This window comes from Lepidochelys kempii, chromosome 3, assembly GCF_965140285.1.
Source record: "Lepidochelys kempii isolate rLepKem1 chromosome 3, rLepKem1.hap1, whole genome shotgun sequence".
NCBI lineage: Eukaryota > Metazoa > Chordata > Testudines > Cheloniidae > Lepidochelys > Lepidochelys kempii.
The window spans coordinates 113567474-113584290 of record NC_136382.1 but is presented as its reverse complement, the minus strand read 5'-3'; the positions used below and the strand labels follow the sequence as shown (position 1 = coordinate 113584290).

Genomic DNA, 16817 nt, shown 5'->3' with positions numbered 1-16817 from the left:
AATGAAAGGATGGGAGTTGCCTTACCAAGTGGGGGAGGGGAGCAGTGCTAACGAGACAATTCAATTAATAGTAGAATACCAAGAGAGGAAAAATCACTAAGGTAACTCCCATCTTTTCAAGTACTGCGTATATATACCTGCTACTGTATTTTCCACTCCATGCATCTGATGAAGTGGGTTTTAACCCATGAAAGCTTATGCCCAAATGAATTTGTTAGTCTCTAAGGTGCCACGAGGACTCCTCATTGTTTTTGCTGATACAGGCTAACATGGCTACACTCTGAAACTAATCTTTTTGTTACCTTGGGCAAGTCCCTTCACCTCTCCACGCTCGTGTTTCCTTTCTCACCCTTTGTTTCGTCTATTCAAGCATGTCAGATCTTTGGAGGCAAAGACTGTCCCTTCCTATATATTTGTTCAATGCCTACTATAAAGAGGCCCTGATCTCTGACTATGGGCTCTGGGCACTACAGTAATACAAATAATAAATAAGTAGCTATAATAAAAAGACTTCCCCGTTGAGTCCTCTCAGGTGCTCAGATACTAGATTGTGGGTGTGGTAAATACTTGGAATGAAAGAGTATTGTTGGGTGATGGTGCTTTTGACAGGTCCAAATATCCATCTTGGCTAATCCCATTTCCCCTTTAAAAAGGAGCATATGAAGAAAGTAAAATAAATCAAAGTGATGTCACATTAATTGGCTTTATATAATTGCTTTCCTGTTTGATTATTCTTTAATTTTATAGTATTTTACGTTACTAGGCAGCACCCTGGGCTTATTTTTTTATTTATAAAAATAAAAAGAAGAATTATTATGCAGCAAACATTGCCATGTCTCCAGATTCCAGTCTTTCCACAGCCACCAGAACACACAGTTTTTTTAAAATTGGACTTTACTGTTCTGGTTGCACTCTAGTGGGAACAACAAAACTATGTCACAGGACACAAGAGAAATCCTCCTCTTTTCTATCAACAAGATCGAAGGGTTCTGTGACGGAGCCCAACTTTTTATGAATTCACTCCAAGTGCCTTTGGATTCCTCATTCTGCTCCCACATTTCCAGGAGATGAGGCCTTTCCCTTCAACAATCCTCAGCTCCTGTTGTGCTGGAACACTGAAAACAGCAGAAGAATTCTGGCAAACCCTCCAACAGCAGCCTGCAAAAGACAGACTAGCAAAATGGGAGCATGAAGCTCCCAAGAACGAACACACACACACACACACGCTTCTCCCCCACCCCCTTTTTCCTTCCCCTTTGAACAGACTAGAGCTCAGTGAGGATGGTAGTGAGCTCAGAGAAACCCAAAGAATCTGTAGTAATAGTTTGTCTTAACCAACAAATGAATAAGATTCTGATAAGCAAACATATTTGATACAAGTCACATGCACAATATTGCTCGTCTTCAAAACTGCTGAACTTGTGATTCATATTCCATTATTACACCATGTCATTCTAAAACAATGGCAGCTTCCCAGGATTCCTCTGATATTGGTCCAATATGAGGGGAAGACTGTAGTGTTAATGCAGATTGTGGTATTTCTTCTCTTTATTGATTTAAAATTATTTTAAAGAATTTACACAACAAGCTTTGGTATTAAACTGGGGTAACCACAAACAAGCCACCTGTAGTGGCTTGTACATCAAGAATGACTAGAGAATTGAATGTATAGACTACCACCTGCCACTCAAAAGTCATAACCAAACTGATCCACTGACAAACACCGAATGTAGCTCAGCTGTCCTCTCTCTCTAACTCTGGCAGACAACTGTCATTGCAGAACCATAGTAACTTCATAGAGTAAATTTCTAAGTCCATCCCCCTCGTCAATGCAGGTAATTCCCTACAGTTAATCTGAAATGCTTTGATCAGTTTTAAGTTTGCTACAAGTTGTAGTCCTACCAGTATTTCCCTTAGGAGGCTTTTCCATTATCAAATAGATCTAAACAGATAGTTTTCCTGACATTGAGTCTAAATTTTCTTTGGCTTGATTCAGATTCCTTTAGGTCCATCTTTCTTCTGATGCAAATTAATTGATTAAAGGATGTTTTAAAAGGCTTAAAAACAGAAAAGGACAGCCTACCTATTCAAGATTATGGACAAATTTCAAATGGATTAAAAATTATATTCTTAATCACAAATCAAATATATTTTATATTTAAAACAGCCAGAATTAGAGGCTCCTAATCTATATTTAGCACCTCAATACGTTCATCGATTTTTCAATTAACTGAACACTATGCGGTTGGCTTTATAGCTGTCTGGACTACAGCTCTTCTTCTGGATTGTACAAAGAATTGTTTCTCAAAGAGTTTCAGGTCTCACTATCAAATGCTTCACACTAAAGGAAAATCTATAAAAGATAAGAAAACATGGGTCTCCCCTTGCTCACAAAATTAAAAGTTTGTGACTGAGGAGTCCCAGGGTAAGAAACCTCAGAGATAATACAGAGCTTTCAAATAAAGGGAGTGTTAAGTATATTCTAGTGCTTTCACAAGTTCCAACCCTATCTTGCCTAATATATGCAAATAAAGTCCAAAAGCATGAGTTTTATAACTGATTCTTAAGATTAATTTAATTTTCAGCACAGTAATCACATTTCTGAGGTACTCATCACCTTGGAGCCTAAAAGGACCGCAAACACCACCTTTATTTCTTTGAGGATATCTCTAGGGTCATCTAATGACGTTATCCAAGTGAAAATCCATGCTAATTTCACAATGAGGTAATGCACCTCTCTGGTTTGGTGTCTATACAAGACTACCATCACCTTTCTAAATCAGGCAAAGAGAGCCATTTGGGGCAGGGATTTGGAGATGGTGGTCTACCTGCTGTCAAATAATAGAGACCTCATCAATTCTATAGTTTTGCAGTGTTATTTAACCTCTTTGCTCAACTCCAGACTCTGTATGCAACAGAGCAAAGTAGTATAATTCAATTAAAAAATTCCCATTCTACACAACTCAGGGAAACATTTAATGAGCTTTCTGAACAGGATATCTTCTGTTTTAGTGTGGGCTAGTGGACTAACATGAGACTTGAGCTAGAAGGTATGTCGATACTTCAATCACTTTCATCTAGCTAGTCTGGGTACCGCAGCATGAAGCTACTTCACTACAGGCTGCACAAGCCTGCCCAGAACCCTTGATAGTTACCCAAGCGACAGCATACTTTGCCGCAGCTTCACTGCTCCGTTACCCGAGCTAGCTAGACGAGAGCCAGGCTGAATACGTCTACACGAGTTGCATTCACACCCCGTGACTAATCTAGTCATATGCCAAATTCTTTTCCTAGCTCTGACTCACTGTCCTTGGACAAGATAATTAACTCCTGTAGCCAAAGTCTGCTCTTCGTTACACCGGTTTAAATACAGACTAACTTCATTGTTTGTAACCTAGTTGCTCTGAATTTAAAATTGTGTCATTATTGTGGTACCGTGATGAAAACTGTGGCTAAACTAGTGAAATTTCCATGGATACAGCTTCACCAGTGGTTGAAATCCAAGAGCAGATGAGGCCTTAATTTACCCATCTGTTTAAAAAAAAAAAAACCCACAAAAAAAACCACACACACACACCAGGGACAATGGCACTTAACTTTCATCACACCCTTTAGGGCTGGTAACTTAATTAATGTTTGTAAAGTGCTTTGAAGATCGAACATGCTATACAAAGATTAAATAAAAATATTTTGATAGATTTCTTGTAGGCTAGCAACTAAAGGCTCTAATTACTTGGCCTTCAATTATTTTGGTATGGTTGATAATATGAAACATATGAACTTAATATGAACATATGACTTCCAATGCTCAAATTCTTTTCTGCCCCTCACTTACATGACTTTGCAGTGGCTCTCACATGCCGTACAGCTTTAAGCTAGCTTTTCTCTCAAAGGCTGCTGTGAAGCAGGACTGTATCAGCTCAGATACTATGGTGAGGGGGGACACATGAGCACATACATAAACAGAGAGAGAGAGAGAGAGAGAGAGACAGACAGACAAAACTTTCAGTCAGTTCTCTATCTATCACTCAGAAAAAAGTTCTTCCACTTATTGTTTTCTTATCACCTTAATTTGTCTTGGACAAAGCTTCTCTAATTTGATTCTTCTTCTCTTTGATTTCTTGTTCCTGCTTTATCTAAGTCTTTAGCTTAACTCCCCATATAGACCTAAACCAACTGATTACAGTCGTCTCTTCAAGGAATTCTGCAACAACAGGTAGCAGACAGATTTAAAGCGATTATTATTAACCAGCGTTTTTAATGGGGGCAGTCTCACATTCCAAGTGTTGCTGCTGCGAGATTTACCATTAGGAAAGAATTTATTCTAAATCCCCACCTCATTTTGCCTGTCATGCCCAGCAATACCGGAAGTTCTATCAATTAATCCTTTTGCTAAAATGATGAAATTCAATCCTTTTGCAAAGTATTGCCAGTTCATATTCACATATATGTATATAATATATGTCATTACTTCCATAACCCAATTTACTTTAATAACCAAAAATTAAGAGGTAGGGACCTACCGGCCATAGTAATCTCACATTGCTTTGCTTCCTTATGTAAGATGCAAAACTTATTATAGTATAAATAATAGGGGAGCGGGGGTCTTAGTTGATAGTCATTCATTTTTTTATCTTGGGGAATGCAAAGATTGCATGACGACTTTGGTTACTGATCAGTCTCTCCAAACTAACTTCTATCTCCCTACAATCACAAACTACCTTGTTTGATACGGAACTGTCTGTGTCTGCTTCAGACGACATTGCCAAAAATAAAGGATTTACACAATGCTATAAAAGATCAAGAGATCAAAGGAGTGTAACTGTGCAACATCAGAATCTATATCTCAAAGAAGAGAAGGGACAGAGGCAAAAGAGAAACCAATCTCCTTGAGTTCACAGATGGAAGTCTCTCTCCCTCTGGGCAGCTTTATTGGAGGGACAAATCTGCTGGGTGGGGGGGAAACATATCCAGATGTTCACAAATATTCACAATGTGGTTCTAATTTGTTTCAGAACACACTCTCGAGGAGGATCCGTACATTTCTTGGGTGACCCACAAGGCTGATACTGGTGCTACAGCTACACATTTTGAATACCGGAGTGAGTTCTGAACATTTATCTAAAACAACATCTTTATTATTCCTCAAGGATCAGAGGCTTTGCTAATTTATTCAGAAGCTTAGGAAACACAGAAGCAAGTGCGGGGCTGGGCTGACATTTTGAATCTCTATTGTAGGTCAGAGTCAACATATGTGGATACATTGACTGAAGTGTTTGAGCAACAACTCCCGGGGTGAAAGAAGGAATCTGCTAACAGAGTTGTATTTAACTTTAAAAAAAAAAACACAACAACACATTGTTACAAAGGAAGGGAAAAGCATGGATGTGCTGGCGAGGGATTACATTTTCCTAGGAGATTCCATTCTTTGTTTTAGCACCTTCATCTTAGACCAGATTCTGATACTCTTCCTCTAGTCTAGCAGCACTCTGTTCAACAAGGATATCAGACTTTGGCCCAAACTGATTACAAAACCACTAAGAAATCTCAGACACTGAACCATCAAATGCACATTTTAAGTAAATATTGGCTGCCATTTTATTAGACCCTACTCCTCCACGTAGCCACTTTATAAATGCAACCACTGTATCTAGCAAGTCATCAGTACTAACCCATCTTTTCCTGCAGCTGGGGCCACCTACTCACAAGTAGTAGCTGTCTGAAAAACATTGGTACATTGCACAGTGTTCCGAGATGCTGATGAATAACTCCACAGCATTCTGGAAGCTCTCTTACCCCCCTCCCCCCCTCTGTGGCGCCCGCTTGCATTTGCTATCTTTCTCAGATTAGTGTCAATCTGACTGGCGTTTTGGAATTCTTCTAATCATATGCAAATGAGAAATAAACCCAGCTGCATACCACAAAAAGCGTGTTTGTTGTAGGTTTGGATAGTTATTTTAAAGAGATGTCTTCCTGTCTGCTTGTTTATTTTGTATTTATTTTGTTGTTGTTTCTTATTTTTACAAAAGTGGTTTTATTCCCGTAATGAAATTTACCTGCCATTTTTACATTGGGTAACATGATTGTTTCCTTTTTGTTATCTCCTACATGGGGGACGGGACACAGAAGGAATTGAAGTCACCAAACCCAAGTTTTTTCTCTATCAAGTCCTCAGGTTCTGATTAGATTAGATCACAGAGTTAATAAAAATCCAGTTTGCCGGTGCCAGCAGATATGCAACCTTTCTAAGGCCAAACAGCACAGTGAGAACAAATTCAATTCATTTTGGTTCAAAGTAGAAGTCCTGCTGAATTTAAAAAAAACAAGAAAATCACTAGAGATGGTGCTATAAGATTGAAACTAGTAGACAAACCGGCTTACATATCTGGAGGGATTCTGTTACCATAATTACTAAATAATATTTGATAAATGTGAGCTACCTATTTACACCACATATTAAACAAAATGGGGGAGGGGGAGGAGAGACTTGAGTAAAGGAGAGTTAAGACTAAGTATCTACCAGTCACTAAAGAGAACCATCCCTTTTGGGGATGTCAAAAAAATGCAAATGCTAGAAAACCTGGAAATGCCAAACTGAGGTTATACTTCAAAAAAACAAAACAAAAAACCCCCACAAATATAAATGTATGGAAATGTGTAGTTAAGGTCCCCAAAATAACCATTACTCCACATCTGCCAAATTTCCAGCCTGTACAGCCATCTCATTTTGCCTGCAAAATAGATGTGTTTTGCTTAAGGAGTTTTAATAGGATTCTAAGGTAGGATTGATCAGGTTTTTTTCCCCCTGCATTGGTTCAGCTCCAGCAGAGGTAGCAATGGTGGTGCTAGCATAGAGAAAGTGCAGGTGTTTTTACCACCCTTTTATCTTAGGCTCTGGTTCAGCATGGTACTTAAATACATGCCTTGCTTTATTCCCATGCTTAAAGTCAGGCATGTGCTTAATGTTGAAGCAGAGCCCAAGTGCAGTCAGATGGCATAATGCTAAAAATGCTTGGCTCCCTGTCTACAGCTTCCATTGTTCCTCCTACTGGTGAAGAAAAATGCTCATGAATTTTACTAGTGTAGATAAAGCCTAAGAAGTTGTGTGCCTGGGGCTGCCAATACATTAAATCCACATTACATCCATCATATACAGGCACAAACCATTTTTGAACTAGTTTGCAGCAAATAAATTCTTTAGAAGTTCAGGTGTTCCACTACTTCTGCTTCATGTGTGTGTGTCTGACTAATAAGGCTTGCAAACTCTCCACACTTATGAAGGTTTTATCTGCGTGTTCTGTACAGAGTTCGTCTTCTGTTCTCTACATTTTTTTTTAAACAAACCCAAATGTTGTTTATATTTTGGGGAGCCCAGTGCAGGAAACAAGACAAAACAAAACAGTGAATCCTGTTCCAGTGAAATGGAAGCATCCCAACAGTACTAACCAAAGAAAAAAAGATAATCCTGAATTTGAAGAGCAGAGACAACCAGTTTCGTGGTAAGAAACACCCATCTACTTTAGGAGACACTGAATTTAATATATGTGAACAGCAGAAACAAACAGAACTGGGCAGAGGTGAAAGACAGACGGTCCAGTCCATCGCCGACTGTACCAGCAGGCGGCAGCTTCCCCAGGCCGGCGATTTAAAGGTCTCGGGGCTCCCAGCAGCAGCCAGAGCCCCAGACCCTTTAAATTGTGGTCAGAGCCCTGCTGCTGGAGCCCCAGAGTAGTGGCGGTGGCCGGGAGCGGGGATCGGGCGGTGATTTAAAGGGCCTGGGGCTCCTGGCTGCCACTACCACAGCAGAGCCCCTGGCCCTTTAAATCGCAGTCAGAACCCCATGGTAAGGGCCCAGGGCTCCGGCAGCGGGGCTCTGGAGGCAATTTAAAGGGCCCGGGGCTCAAGCCACTGCTACCGCAGCTACTGCTCCGGCAGGGATTTAAAAGGCCCACGGATTTAAAGGCCCCACCCCCACCCAGAACTCTGGTGTACCGGTAAGTCCTTTAAGTTACTTTCACCCGGAACTGGGTATAATGCAGGTAGGTACTTTAACACACACAGTTCCCTAAATACACATCAATTGTGGCCTACAACATACATGGCCATTCTAATCTGGGTATCTCTTGTGCAAAGACTAGCTCAATTAGCCTCATCAACAACCAGTATGGTAGTTCTGTGATATGGCCAAACATTCACTAGAGAGTGGATGATCTCATTTCCCATGTGATCTAAATCCATCTCTCCAGAGGTGAAAGCTAATGAATTGACCTATTTGTGCCATCTTCCCCCACTTTTCCTCGCTGCACACAGAATTTGTGAACCAACAATTGGTGCCCAGCACCTTTCAGAACTATGCACATAGTCACAGTGGCATACAAAGATTACATACCCTAAGTGTGCTGGTGGTGAAAAAAGGTTTTGTTTTGTGTTCATTTGTATTTTCTGACATTATACATGCGCGCACGCGTGTGTGTGTGTATGTGTGTATATATAATATATATATACACACACACACTCACTTTAAGAACATAAGGGATTAGGAGGGTGGATTTACAATGTATATATTAAAAGATACTGGATATCCATATGAAAATATTTATAAGAGATTATTAAAAAGGAAAAACGAAAGTGGCATATCTGTGTTCCTTATTTATTGCTTCTCAATGACATCCGTCTTTAATTTGAGCAGCTTACAAGTCCAAACATTTTTCTCATTTGCAGGTGACAAGCACAAACTCAATCTATCTGAATCTCAAGCTGTATTTTCTTTGCCTTACAGATCATCAGCCACAATAGAGATCCTGGAATCAGAACTTAGCTGGTGATTGTCGGTGATGGATGACAATGTATGCTCTTTCACAGCTATATCATTTCTGTGGTGCCCTGCTGACAGCACTACAAACTTGTTTATGTCAGTAAACTGAGCAGATACATCTCCAAAGACTCAGGGGAAACAGATATGAGCAGTAACAAGGTGCCATTTTCAGAGTCATTTTTCTGTCCATAACTCCATTTTAACAGATGTCCAGTTGAATATTACCAGTGATCCATCCATTACAGGCTTGAAAAGCCACAATCTATTCTGTCTGCAGTTTTCCCCAGCCAAGAAAACACATGGTGTGCAGGAACAGGCCAAATGTTTGCAAACGTGGGTAACTCCCTTGCTGTTCACAAACACTAATGCCCCAAAACCCAGCATATTCGCCATTATAAAAACAAAGGCAAAAATCCAAATGCAAAATACAGTTATTGTGGTTAGGGACCAACTAAAAAGCCTTGATAACATTACAGTTTGGAACAATAATCCTTGTTTATAGAACGCTGCTTTCCATCTATCTGCAGCCGCCATCCATCTGCAGCCACCGCTCTGTTGATGCAAGATATACTGTTCTCCAGAACAATTTCGCTGTGTGCTTTTTGTTCCAAACTGGAGCAGGACATCCAGATCAAAATGGACATGGTCTGATAGGCATGGCTGGAGAGCTGATTACAGAGCAAAATTTAGAACTAAGATATCAAAACTTTCTCCCCAGAAAATTAAAACTCTCAGTATATAGGGCAGCACCAGTAAAGAGTCCATCCTTTCGGATTTCTTCCCTTCAGTGACTGGACTTCAAAAGACAATGACTTTCATCTGAACAAGTCACTAGGATCTATACATAACTAACAAAACTGTGCCATCTTCATTTACCTGTATGTTAGATCTCCATCCCCACCCTTTGTATTTTAAATTATAAGATCACTGTGACAGATCATCTGCATTTATAAGAACACTCAGCACAGTGAGGTCCTAGTCCTGACAGGAGCCTTTGGGTGCTTCTGGAACATACATTATTAACAATAACTTGCACTAAGCTTAGCCTACACAGGTTATGACATGTGCAACCCCCTACTTAATAAGAATAGCTTTTGTAGTACAGTGGCAGGCTAAAACAGCCCTAAAAGAAAATTCAGCAGCAAGCTGTGGTTAAAATCTCAGACAAAAATGAATGGGACACTATTTCTCCTGTTTTCTGGGTGCTCCTCAAGCCACTTTCATCTGCTCTTCAATTTAAATCAACTCCAAGCTTAAAGCAGAGTTGTAGATAGTAATATTAATCTATTAATCAACAATGTATTACTGACATGACCCTCACCTGCTCCTCATGTACCCTGCAAGTAAAGTTTGCAACCACAAAAATTTTGCTGCTGTCAGCACTGCTGGGACAACATAGCTGTGGAAGAGTGCATTATCAACAGAATGGCTAGCTGATGTCCCAAAAACTTTTATCATTGTACTGAGAATGGATGTAACATTAAATTTGATTTTCAACCACTAGGCTCTCTCTACCTAGCTCGTAGGGCTAACAGTTCAAAAAAAGTTATCCTTTTTATTCATAAAGTGAGCACATTTGACGCAGAAGCCACTGAAAGATGCCATTTTTGCACAGCCACTTTTCAGACTAACTTCCCTTTGAAAGCAACAGCTGGTGAAATCACTCACAGATCTGACTTGCATTAGCTCATATCTTTTTAACCCACCACGAAGTTCTGCATCTTTGATGTGAGCTAATTAAGCTCAGATGGCTTTCCCCAGACTGCTTTCTGGAGCTCTGGAATGAAGAGAGCCAAATTAGGCCCATCTGTCTAAATGGAAGGGAGTTCTCTCCAGCCAGAACGCATGCTTCGTTACCCAGCACAGAAGCTGCCTTCCAAAATTCCTGAGTGCCAGGAAGGAGATTTTATAACTGTCAAAGCTTATCTGGAATAGTCACTAAGGCAGTTTGGAAGACAGCATGGTATCTCGCGATTAGATTGAACCGCTAAACTGTTCCATTCACTTATTCATGCAGAAGGCTCCGCTGTTTGCACGCTGTGGAATGTTCCATACGGAGCCCCCCGCAACAGAGTTGCATGCAAATCTTAAACATTCAAAACTTCAGCATGAAAGCTTTTTCTTCACAGTTTTTAATTTGTTACACCATGGTAATCATGCTAAAAATGAAATATTGTTTCCATTTAAAAAAATAAATCAAGAAGGATTAACTAACTTCAGTTGAGCACAGGAGGTTATTTTCTTATGGCCGGATTCTGAAGCTCTTCCATTTGCACAACTCCCACTGAAGTCAATGAGAGTTTTTTATGTGGCAGGGCTGCTGGACTCAAAGAAAGAAAGCAGCCCTATGTGGTCCATCTCATAAACCACAACTGCTGCAGCAACAGAAAGTCACTAATTGCTCCCAGAGTCACTTGGCTGTCTATACTATGGATCAGGTGGAGGTGGGGCGGGGAGGTGGGGAAGGGAAAGATGGTAGTATTCTGCTTCTCTGTGCTATTAAGACAGTAAATACATGCATCCAAAAGTCTACAAACCAAATTCAGGAGGCTCACAAGCCTCCTCTGCATGTTAGGTGTTTCACAATATTGGACTATCTGAAGGGGTGAATGGTCTTGCAGTGAAAGTACAGGAGTGAGAGTCAAGTGACCCGAGTCTATTCTTGGCTTTGCCACTGGCTTGTGAATCAACAGCAAGTCATCTGCACCTCAGTTTACCTGTACAAAATAGGGATGCTCCACTGCATAGTAGTTTTGTCTGAAAGGCCCTTTGAGATCTCTGGGTAGATGGCACTATAGAGGTGTAAAGTATTAATGTGACAGCATATACTCCTATGTCTTTGATATGTACTATAAGACATCACAGCTGTTATGAACTAACAGTGATTGACTTCACTGCTCATGGTATGTAAGCTCTGTGTCTTTGCGAACTACTTTGGTTTATTGGTTCCTACATTTATTACTCAAACATTATCATGACAAAATTAAAAAAGCCAAGGTCCAAGGTTAAGAAACATTACTGAAGTGATCCCAACATTCTGTGAAATTTTAAGACCTGAACATGTTTCTATACAATAGAAGGATTCTTACTGATACTCTGAAAACCTATAAAAAAAACCTTTATAATGAAAAAGTATTATAAGTAATAATATTTACTGTACATTCCACATAGGTATTTGTTCAGCAATCAGGCTAACTAATGTAAACAAAAGAAAAGAGGAAACAATTAGCAATTGCCAAACAACGAAAGAATCTCACTTAAATTTTAGAATGGGCTCTTTTGAGAAAAAGATTTTCTTTACAATAAAAACACAAAAGCACTCTGACAACTGTGGTCCATGCCTACATCCGTTTCAGCTAGTGTGGAACTATATGCTTCTGAAGAGACAGACTAACTTCTCTGGGACTCTACTGTATCCTAATGCAGGACCAGTATCTGTGTACAGACTGCTTCAGTTTGGGAGACCTGAATAAAAGACAACATTTTACAGTTGTGAGGAGCTACGTTTTAAAATAATATAATATAGGGTTTAGAAACGAAGTTATATTTCCTAATAACCATACTGAAAACATCCTTGAGCAAAGAAATAACTAATTTCTCTCATATTAAAGCAAGCATTTTCTTCCATCTCAGTCAACTTCTGTAAGGAAATCTGTGTAAGCAAAAAGATACCAGTAATAAGCTAATGCAATCTGCAACCTAATGAATAATATCAATAGACCAATCCCACTATTTCCCACAAAAATAATTAAGACCTTCAGCTTGGAAGTGTTCGTCTGTGGGCACCCGTGTGCGCTCTCAGCCCTATTTCCCTGAGCTGCAATGCTGAGTATTCCATCAGTAGCGTATGCAAGAAATGCCTGGGATGGAAAGTTGTAGCTGCTCCACTTACCATATCAAGGTCTTGAGAAACCCTCCGTTTGCGCAGCTCCTCCATCCTCTCACACACATCAGTAAAACAGGTGTTATAGTAATCTGCGTACTGCTGTGCCAGGTCATCAATGTTACCCAATGACCCGTCCTATGGAGAAGACACAATGAAAACAAAAGCTTAATCAAAGTTAAAAAACGTCAGATTTGAAAAGTAAGCACGGTGATTACACATGAAATGGAATTATCAGGCCATCTTATTAATATAAAATTTACTGAAATTGTCATTGCTCAGGGCTGTGGCTTGCTTCTTTAGAGTGAGTGTTTTCTATTATATTACTGATGTGGAATGGACAAAAGCTGACATTATGGCAGCTAAGGGGCATACCTTTGGCATCACATTCATTCCTGAAGCCCCCTTTCATGGATTCCCAACCCCTTTGTTGGAATAACCCATATCCAGCAGGGATTTCCTTATAGTTCCTCTTCTGGGCAATGGGGGTTGCTGCACCTTCTCTGCAGGCCACTCCTGCTCTCCCTGCAGGGTGGCAACCAGAAGAGCAGCTGGTGAGCACAGGGTGTGGGTGTTCACATACTGTGAGAAGGGGGCCATGCAAGTGTCTAGGTCATACAGACGACAGCAACACCTGGCAGGGAAATAATGACGCCCAAGAAACTACTACTCCAGTCCATTCCTTGCTACACCAGGCACTCCAACACATATCCAAGCTCACTTAGGTGTCTTAGGCACCCAGCCACTCATCCCACCACCAGCCTTCAGCCTAACCCAGCGGTCCCAATTGAGAACATTTCCTTCACTGCATATACCATTATTTGCTGGGAGTGGCTCTGTTGTCTCTGACAATAGTAAACAACAACACTTCAATCATCATACTCTTCACTTACAAGCACAATGAGCAAGACTGCAAATTGTCCCAGTACAACCATCATTAACAGGCAAAAAGAAAAGGAGTACGTGTGGCACCTTAGAGAGACTAACAAATTTATTTGAGCATAAGCTTTCGTGAGCTACAGCTCACTTCATCGGATGGGTCTGATGAAGTGAGCTGTAGCTCACGAAAGCTTATGCTCAAATAAATTTGTTAGTCTCTCTAAGGTGCCACACGTACTCCTTTTCTTTTTGCGAATACAGACTAACATGGCTGCTACTCTGAAACCTGTCATTAACAGGCAAGTTTCTGTCACCCATAAGGACACTACTAGTTGACCATTGTATCAGAATTTAGATGTTAGAAAAGGACAGAGAGCACAGCCAACATGACCCATTCTCCTTAAAACATTTTTTAACTTCTGCTATGAAAATCAATAAAGCTGGAAATAACAATCTAGTGTTAATCCACAAGATATTTCAGAGGGGAGTCCTGCTGCCTCGCTCTGACACGATTTCATCAATACTGCATCTCTAGGGTGAGATGAAATTAAAATTCTAACTTATCAGACATTGGACTTTTTCACAGCCACAAAGCATCAGATCATTATAAAAATGATAATTGCCTTTCTTTATGGTGTGAAAACCATATTTGGAAAATATGAAACACTGGAAAAACAGCAAAGATCCTCTCAGGGGAAAAAAACCAGAAGGAAGAACTATGTTTTATGCGATACTAAAATACGGGGTCTAATATTGTGTGGAAGGTGAATTTATTAAGAGTACAGAGCATTTTACTAGTGTCTTAATTGATGAGCATAAGAATTCAGGTTGAAATAGTCAATATTAATACATAATGACACCTAACATTAATATAAGTTGCTTTACAGAAAGTGGATCTAAAATATCTTTACCAAAGAAAGAGTATTACTCTGAGTTGTGAAGGGCAAAATTCACAATTAAATCAGGTGCCCTAATCGATATTTAAGCAACTAATACCAGCTCAATATTCAGAGATGCTGATTTGGGTGCCTAACTTTAGCCATCCAACTTTGCTCAAAGTCACAAAGAGAAGCCAGTATCAGAAGTAGAAACAGAATATAGGTCTCTTGATTCCTAAATGCCCTATCCACTGGCCAAATACTGTCATTCCAATGACAATTGTCATTCCAACGGGATGGGTTAGCAAGGTTCCTATAGATTAGTTATTTGCCCATTGAAGCCAATATAGAATATTAATATATGCCTTTAAAATCAAACAATGTAGAGGTTTGGAACTAGGCTGCATTGTTGAAATGAAATATAGAACCCATTTCAAACTCAATTTGTTTGTAACATGAATGTAAAGGGGAGGAAAACCAAGCAGTTGTTTTGCAGCAATGAACATAGAACTGACAACAGAAATAAAATTACACCTATCCTAGCTTATAAACCAATGCATGTAGCATACTGTATTTTTTCTGTTTTTTGTATTATATTAACATGTGTATTATTGTACAGATCCTTAAAAAATGGAACATATGATTTTGAGCTTGTTCTTTGTGCGTGCAGGAGGAGCAGAAGAAAATACTTTTCATGTTCTGAATTGATTGACTGTAAATCTGTTTTTATTATCTCAGTGTAATTTTGCTGTCTCAGTTCTATTAAAGTGTCTCCATTGCACTGTCCATACTTCTTCTAAAATGTTTATTATTTAGGCAAAAATATCTACATAGTTCTTATTAAATATCAGAACTGCGACTTTTATATATTTTTAAAAAAAATTGTTTCTTGAATGTTTGGATAAAAAATGATCAAGAAACAATCTTTTAAAATAATTATATATACAAGTAGCAATGCAGATGTTTAAACAACAGAGAAAGCAAGATTATAGCAAGGAGGCCTACATTCATGAGCCACATCTTACTATAACCACAGAAATTTGAACAAGACCTATTTAGCTGTCTAGTCCATCTTCTTGCTTAGGAAGAAAAGGCAGGACCCTATATTTTGAGATCAGATTTCCAGATGGTCAATGAAAACAGTCTAGTATCATACCTAGGATTCTAAAACACAGGATCTACTTACACTGGTACTTTTCCACATACTAAACTCCGAACACAGTTTCCCTGAAAGTTTTGTACTTTTCACGTTACAATAAACTCAGAGTAGTGTACACTTCCTCAAAATGATGTGTGGCACATACAGAAAAATCTCCTACATGCCACTTGTTGAAGCAGTCACATCAGCACTTAAAATAACTGTATAACTCCCATCCACCATACTCCTCAGCCTGCCAAGGCCCAAACATGGGACTTTCTGCGATAAAAGACAAAAATTATTCATGCAGGAAAGCTTAAATGCGGAGAGATTCATTCCCTTCACATCAGTAACTTTCTATAACCTTAGTTTCATGATTCTTTATTTCTGGTGAATAATTTTCAACAGAAGTAAGGGGACACCACATTTGTATGGAATATAAGTAACTTTGTGATTAAAATGAGGTAGGCACGAGAGGATGCCAGCCATATCTAGGGTGACCAGATGTCCCGATTTTATAGGGACAGTCCCGATTTTTGGGTCTTTTTCTCACATAGGCTCCTATTACCCTCCACCCCGTCCCGATTTTTCACATTTGCGGTCTGGTCACACTAGCCATACCCATCCTCTTCTGTAGCAGCAGCCATGCTGACTGGCTAGCAATTAGACTGCACAAGCATGCACTGGAAGGTTTTTCTTCCAGTTGTTTCATGCAATTAGTCACTCTGGAACAAGTTGTATGAGAAAACTCCAGCCTCCACCTGTGCTGCAAGCTCAGTACATCTGCTTGTGTAACCAGATATTCCTTTCAGCATTGTCAGATACCTGATTGATTCTACTCGTGTGATCCCACGCACACAGACACAAAGAGCCACCCTTTGTAGGTTCAGGCATGCAATTATGGTTGCCAGTTCCACACTGCAGGGGAGTCACTGGAAACCTAACAGTACCACAGGCAAAACTGAGATTTGCCTGTTTAATTGTCACATGCATGTTGCATTCTTGCTGATAGTTTGCGCTAGTTTCAAATGGGAAAGGGCGATTTGAAAGCGGATTTTTTCTCTGGAAGGATTAATGCATTTATCAGCTCTGAGTGTTACAGGTAAACTCTAGCGTGGAGTTTCTTGCCTGGTACAACCGGTTTCTATTCATTTCCTGGTGCGCTCGGAGTACCTAAGAGTTGAGGAGCAAGTTGAAAACAATTATCGCAGATGAGCAAGAGGG

General features: G+C 39.8%; 1 protein-coding gene across 2 annotated transcripts in view; it reads right to left on the bottom strand.

Annotated features, from left to right (window-relative positions):
* SASH1 (SAM and SH3 domain containing 1) overlaps positions 1–16817 on the bottom strand; it is a 172362-nt gene that overhangs the window by 127693 nt on the left and 27852 nt on the right. For both annotated transcript variants that reach the window (XM_073337578.2, XM_073337580.2), the window contains exon 2: positions 12708–12836. In XM_073337578.2, coding sequence (XP_073193679.1) covers positions 12708–12836 — 129 coding nt within the window. The remainder of the gene's footprint in view (positions 1–12707; positions 12837–16817) is intronic.